Consider the following 7,500-nt stretch of genomic DNA (forward strand, 5'->3'; position numbering starts at 1 on the left):
CTGATCGCTCCCGCCGCGCCCATCGCCGCCACCTACCCCACCCATGCCCTTCCCTCCCCCCTCCCTCCCACTCCACCCGTCCGCTCTCCCATATGTGGACAGCCCTTGCTGTGGGGGTCGGATCATTAAAGCTTCGCACTGCCCATGAATTACAAAGGACGCTCTCACGATAAACAAGGGCACAGTGCTCGCTGGCCATCCGGTCGAAGGCTTAGCGCCAAACGAGACATTGAAAGCTGTATCAGTGCTCTACGTGTTCCTCGCGGTCTCAGCAGGTGCCCTCCCGCCGCCTCCTCCACCCGCCGGATCTCGCGACCCATAGGAATGACGTAGATGAAGCTGCATTCTGCTTTTACGGAATGTGTTTATTTTAGCCCTAGGTTTAAAAACAACACTTGTCCGATGAATGACCATGACTTCAGAATTCTCGTAACCTCGAACCGCCCGCTTGTCATCATCGCACTTAGCCTTTCGAAACGATTTTCCACGAGTCTAACGCAATGGCGTCGTATTCACTCATTTCTTGGAGAAGCTGCCGCCCTCCACGAGACCAAGGCGAGCTCACTGCCCTTGCCGTCAACCATGTCCTGATCAACATTAATATTGGCCCAAGCCCGACGACGCCTGGCATCCGCGGTGTCCTTGAGTTTGTTTCAGGTTTGTTGAGAAGCTGGGGGCGGTGCGCGGGTTCCATTTGTCGAATTTTCATTTTATTATATTTACTGCGCTAGGAAAGGCCATCTCAGTCGAGGTAGTGCCAAAGGCACAGGCGAGTTCGGGCGAGCCGAGGAGCAAGGAGGCTAAGGCGCGGGAGATGAGGCCACCGAGGAGCAGGTTACGCAATTCTCAAGAGGACGCCAGACAGAGCGTGTGGCGACGGGCTGCCTACGGTACGCGACCGCTCCATCAAGTTATCATGGACTGCCCTGCCCCGTCGGCACACACGGGTGCACGCACACACGCACGCAACACCCACCCACCCACACACACACGCACACACAAGCCTACCAACATATAATGTACTAGGCGGCAATATGATTCAAGTTACAGTTGAAAGATGGTATACTGAAAAAAAATTTTTGTCTGAATCTCTCAGTGTTCTTCGAAAAGGCGGAAGTCAGAATGAGGTAAAGCGAGCGGGACCAGGAATGACCGAGATAAATAAGTGAGGAGGGCGTCTCTCGCGCTGTGTCCAACAGAAGCGTATATCTATTTAAAACCATTGGCCTGTATCTGGTGGAGATTACTTTACGGCATAGATATCGAAATAAGTCATTATTATGAATCGATGGTGCCAAATGCAAACGATGTGCAAATCATAAGTTGTGTACATAGTGATTTAATGCGTACTAACTGTATTTTCACTGTTTCATTAGTCACTTTATAACGTATACGTAGGGATTCTTAAGTAATTTGTTCGCTTTGTTACATTATGTATGGGCAGTGTACAATATATAAATATGCTTAGGACCTGGAAGAAATTACGAGCGGCAAACATGCATGAGATGCCAGACGCCCCTGGCGCTGCCCCCGAAGCGCGCGAGGCACCAGCTGCAACCGAGATGCAAGGGAGCGGGTACCTGCGGCGGCAATGTGGGTCTCCGCGCAGCCGCTGCGCCACTCCCGCTCAAGGTCGGCCGGTAGGAGGCGCTTCGGAGTCCGTGCGTAGACACCCACGCCCTTCGGAGCTCCAGTCCGCCTCGCCGAACCCTGCGTAGCCCTGCCAGTCCGGGTCCAGGTCCCGCAGCGTCGGAGCTCGAGCGCCTGCAAGGTCTCCGGGGAACATCGATGCCACGGATAGTACACGGAGACATATGCATGCATGCGTATGTGTATGCACATGTATATGTGAGAGTATGTTCATATGTACATGAATTGTGTATGTTTATATATGTGTGTATATATATATATATATATATATATATATATATATATATATATATATATATACACATATATATACACATATATACTTATGTATGTATGTGTATATGTATATGTGTGTATATATATATATATATATATATATATATATATATATATATATATATATACATATGCACATATGTATGTATGTACGTATATATATATCTATATAAATATATATATATTATATTATATATTATGTAGTTATGTGTGTGTGTGTGTGTGTGTGTGTGTGTGTGTGTGTGTGTGTGTGTGTGTGTGTGTGTGTGTGTGTGTGTGTGTGTGTGTGTGTGTGTGTGTGTGTGTGTGTGTGTGTGTGTGTGTGTGTGTGTGTGTGTGTGTGTGTGTGTGTGTGTGTGTGTGTGTGTGTGTGTGTGTGTGTGTACATATATATATGTACACATATATATATATATATATATATATATATATATATATATATATATATATATATATACGTATACATATACATACTGTATCATAGTTTGCATAGTACTCATTAATCGACAATGCCAGTGTTTTGTGTGTTGTATCTTGGACATGCTCGTACAGAAGGGAGAGTATGAGCTTATTATTTACTGCATAATATCAGCCGCATCACAAATGAAGCATCCACACACATATCACGTTCAAAAAAACACGACATAATAAGTCCGTATTAATAAGTTATTTTGATAGATTAAATATTTCCAAATATGCTGTGTAGCTATGCGTTCTTTTGTGTGTGCGTGTGTGTGAATGGATGTGTGAGGTCCGCACGCACACGAGAGAGAGAGAGAGAGAGAGAGAGAGAGAGAGAGAGAGAGAGAGAGAGAGAGAGAGAGAGAGAGAAGGGAGGGTAGGGGGAGAGAGACTGAAATATGTGAACGGGAGAGCAAGAGGGAGAGGGAGGAGGGGAGGCAAATGGCGAGGAAAAGAGAGGGCTTAAAGAAGAAGAAGAAACGAAAAGAGAGAGGAAAGGAAGTAGAAAGAGAAAACAGAGAGCTAGAATTACCTATGGGGAAGAACCGGAGAAAGGAGAGAGAGAAAAAGAGCGCCCGGCGTAAACGGAAGCCAGGAAAGAGTTTCGAAAATAGCGAAGTGGTACGGAGGCAGGGAATCGGCGAGGGACTGTGGAGGCGAGGGTAACAAGGGATAGTGGGCCACCACGTGGGAAACTATTTCGGTGTGGTCCTCGCCGCCTGGAATGTGGAGCGTCGTTTGCTTTTATTTTACGGGTCCTTTTCCTCTGCTTGTCAAGTTTTATGAGTTATTCTTTAAAACTGTCTTGTAAATGGCAGGTTTTCTACCTTCATTTCTCCCGCACTGTTCATCTTATCTCGGCCAGGCCACTTATCTAGCACATTTTAGACGGGGTTTCTTATGAGTGTAGCCCTTATCGAGTTATTGAATTGTGGTTATGTTTCGAAGATAACCGACACAAGTTTAACGACATGCTACTAATCTACGATGCTGCCAGATAAGTTATCAGTTTAAAAACGGTCCCCCTAGAAAGTTGCTTCAGCCCTGTTGTCCCAGTGGCCCAGCAGGCGGAGATCTGTCAGTGGCAGAGACGCAGGCGTAAACATTGGTGCCATGGCATTCGCCTTCTCTTGGTAGTATTAAATAATAATAATAATGATAATAATAATAATAATAATAATAATAATAATAATAATAATAATAATAATAATAATAATGATAATAATAATAAGAGTAGGTAAAATTGGTTCGGCGCGTTTGCTGTTTGCCATGGCTGGTGTCCCAGGCCTCTCTCGGAGCTTTTTTTAAAGTCTCCACAGGCGCCCTGCTCGTTTCCTTTGCAAATATACGCGCTGTCGATGACTTCGTTTTTCCTTGCCGCTGGTACCTTTCACTAATCAGATGGTATTGGTATCTCTGAACAGCTCTTGGATAAGACATGGGCTTTACAAAAGAGCAGCGCCGAGATAAAGGAAGTGTCACCTCCTGGGCCGTCCTGGGAGGCCAGACGGAGCATAATGGGAGTTGGGGCAGACAGCATCCCTCTACTTCCCGATCCCAGCTTCATCCTGTGGTCATGACTGGGATTAGACTCTCACGTGGTTGTTCATAGTACCTGCACAATTTACAATTATTCATTTCTCTAGCTCATGCATGTTATGAAAACCATGTCCTTACATCTCACATCAGCCGTGGCTGTTGCTTGACAGGAAAGTGAAATAAAGAAAAGGAGAAATCTTAATAAGAATAAATGTTTTTCACACATTCTCCCTCCGATTTGAGAGTGCGTACCCGCGCGCTCCGCTCCTTCCCCCGTCCCCTCCCCCCTTCCCCCGCGCGGGTCTCAAGGTCTGCTGTGAACCAGGACGGGCTCCACCGTCAGTCACGTGGTGGGTGCTCTCCCAGGCGAACGTGCAGGACCGTGTGCTACCAAGATTCTTTCAAACTGTCCGTTTGCAGCTTCTCACCGCGTACTTTGCAGCAGCCTGTTGTCGATCTCTGCCTGGCCGACGAGAGATCCTGTCTAGAGCGAGTGACATTTAGTGAAGTGAACGTGAAAGTGTTATTTTGAACTGAGGGGTCGTGTTTGGCGCGCGTCGTGGCCCCACGTGGTATACTTCAGTGTGTCATTATCTTGCTCCAGCTGTGCCCTTTTCACTTCGTAGGAGGCGAAATCAGCCAACTCCACGAGTATTTCTCGATAGTCGAGAAGAGAGTAAGAGAAGGCAGCAAACTTTCATCAGACAGCACGATGCGCGTCGCCAAGTGACAGCAGGAGTTGACAGTTGAAAGCTCGTGGAAACCTCCCGCCGCCTCGCCCGCCCGCACACCCAAGACCGCGCTCGGGAACTTCTCAGAAAGGACCTTTGCGCTGTAGTGAGACGGCCTCGACCTCAGACAAGGCGGATATTCAAACATCATGCATTACTTCTCAGACAATTCCCAGGATGGAGAACTTTATGTAACAGGTGAGATGGGATAGCAAAATCTGACTAATGATTTTACGTATGCTGCCGATGACAGCGGTTCAATCAGTGCTTCTGGTGTCATTGTTGGGAGCCTTTAGCGATTTCCGAGAGTTTTGAGTTTGTAGGCCTTTCATCCATTCTAAACTAGTCTGCAGCGAGATTTTAACGAATCCGATGTTAGTGCTGTAAAGATCAAATGTTTTGAGGATAACTCGCAAACGCTTGGTGATATGCTTAGTGGAATTGCTCTGGTTTGATCTCTTCTCTAATCGATTGTAATATGTTGAGGGCTTTTAGATGGCTAGTTCGCTATTTATCCTGAAGCGCACCATTGCTTGTTTAGTCACATATGTAAGTGAAACATTCGAGTCAGGCCACATGGGAAGAATATGAGAACCTGTAATTATCAAGAGTTCACGAGACTCATGGCGTGAAATGTGGAGAATGTATCGCAGGCTATGACTCTTGCATATCGTACTGTTGTGCAAGTGGATGAAAGAGCCAAGCAAGTGTCAGAACCTGTTTTGTTTAAGCAGTGTGTGCGTGGGGAGGGGGAGGGGGGGGGGAGCACTACTTAAACCAGCTAGGTCGACCATACGACACCGTCCCTGCGTCTGGGGGTTTGGCGCCTTCCCTATGAGGCGAGCGCGGAAGTTGTGTTGCTGCTCATCTTCAGCATGATGCAAGGGCTCTGAAGGACCTTGTTCAATGACCCCTTGCTGCTATCTTGTCCGGTGGCATATCAGGCAACCAAGACTTAAGGCGCAAGTTCTGCAATTTTGTTAATTGGTAGTGTGTCATCACAGACCGTGGAGAGAATATGCAGTGTCACTGCCCAACATCAATACACAAGTATGGATAGAAAAAGCATTTCTCTTCTTAGCGAGGCTGCAACACCATCGTCCCTTATTGGGAGCGGAACGGCCAGCAAACGCGCCACGGAACAGGCCTGGGGAGACGGGGGGGGGGGGGGCTCTGCGCGTGGTCGGTCACGCCACGAGGTAGGCTCGACTGACAGTTGGAAGGGCAGGGCAGAGACTCTGATAACGTATCACTTGGTTTCTTATCGCCTGTTTACCAGAAAAACACTAGGTAATGATGCTCTACATGTAGTTAAAGACAACTTAATCTGGGAAATCAAGGGGTTTGGGCATTACAGGGGAGCGGGCGCGGTATGAATGCCCAGAGATGTGCGTGTATCACAGAGGTCCCGCGTGTGTCGTCGCGGGGCCAGCGGTTGTACGGCCACTCTACCCACTATGGGCGGCGCATAGTGAACGGCCAGGTACAGTAACGACTGACTACCATCTAGCTACAGGCCGTTTTATCAGGGACGTCAAGATGGCACAGGACGTCGAGCGCTATGACAGCCTTGCCCGAAAAGAAATGGCTCAGTCCAATGCAACAGTTTCATGTTCAAAATCCTGTAGCAGAGTAAGAACACGACAAAGCGTTCGAAGTGTAGAGGAAGGTGCGGTTGTCTGTGGCGGCGAGAGAGGCGCCAGCACGAATCCTCGTCAAGGTTACTGTGACACTGGCGGGGCATCGCTGGAGGGTTGGGGGGAGGGGGTACTGCTGACCTCCTCGTCTGGGTAATGTAAGAGTGAAGGCGATTCGAATGGAAGGATGGTGTCGAGATAAACACCGCCCTCAGCATCTTATCATCAGAGGTCGTATCTTTTTTATTATTATTCTTTGAGTGTGTTCAAGAACAACGCATGATGAGCTCACACACTCCGACAGGGGGTCATGACTTTGCGTACGAACGTGCATGAGCACGAATTTGATGTTTACTGCAGTCTCTCTGCGTACTTGTTGTGACCTTGCTCAAGCAGTTGCATCAGTCAAGATGATGATTGCAAGAGACTCCTGCTGCCTTTGCCATTGTTGTCCACTTGGTGCTGCAGACCCCACTTTTGCAGCGGGGCCATTGTGAGGTGACCCCACGTGTGCATTGTCAGACTCCTCATAGTCCTTATCCCTATACTTGGAGTAACCCTCGCCTTAAGGTGTATGAATTATCTTCACACTTACGGAACCGTATGTGACTCTTTCGAAATTATCATGATGACCATTTATGGTAACTCCCGAGAGTAGTCTCCCGCCCTTGCACAGAGACTGCGTAAAAGGGCCTTGTCCTAGTGATAAGATTCGTAGTGATAGTGACAAGAATCTGGTCCTTTACTGTTTTACTGGTGAGATATGTAGTCCAGATCAGTTACCATGTCTTCATACTTGTATGTGCACTGGAGCTAAATAGCGTCGCAAATATGAGTATATTAGTATTTGTTAGAAGAAAATCCACGAAATCAGATGTGATCATAGCCATTATCAGTCAAATGAAATCATTTTAGGCATTCGGAGAAAATTAAAATCCACAGTACTTTTCAGCTGAAATTTAAGTACCCACAATCTCTCAATTCTGTCTCTGTCGCTTATTTACGTTACCGAAATCACTTGGAGGCAGTCTCGGTAACTTTGGAAAGATATGACTTGGCATGATTGGCATTCCTGTCACCTGAAGACCTTCACTCCATCAGCTAAAGGCATCGTTACCCCACCCACTGTATTTATGTGTCTATAGTTAGGGGAATGATGGATAACCAAAGTAAGTGACAGTGAGAGACGCATATAATTTTAGATA

At 47.1% G+C, this 7,500-nt stretch overlaps 1 protein-coding gene and 1 long non-coding RNA gene across 3 annotated transcripts in view; one reads left to right on the forward strand and one right to left on the reverse strand.

The window, feature by feature from the left end:
- Nucleotides 1-1,740, reverse strand: part of LOC119574339 — a 9,414-nt gene extending 7,674 nt beyond the window's left edge. The window contains exon 1 of the long non-coding RNA XR_005228853.1: nt 1,497-1,740. This is a non-coding gene — a long non-coding RNA (uncharacterized LOC119574339). The remainder of the gene's footprint in view (nt 1-1,496) is intronic.
- LOC119574338 (homeobox protein TGIF2-like) overlaps nt 648-7,500 on the forward strand; it is a gene marked incomplete in the record, with an annotated part of 11,972 nt that continues 5,119 nt past the window's right edge. The window contains 1 exon segment of one of the 2 annotated variants that reach the window (XM_037921535.1): nt 648-890. In XM_037921535.1, the coding sequence (XP_037777463.1) occupies nt 815-890 (76 nt within the window). 2 annotated transcript variants of the gene reach the window in all.

Source organism: Penaeus monodon, chromosome 6 (genome assembly GCF_015228065.2).
Source record: "Penaeus monodon isolate SGIC_2016 chromosome 6, NSTDA_Pmon_1, whole genome shotgun sequence".
NCBI classification, from domain to species: domain Eukaryota; kingdom Metazoa; phylum Arthropoda; class Malacostraca; order Decapoda; family Penaeidae; genus Penaeus; species Penaeus monodon.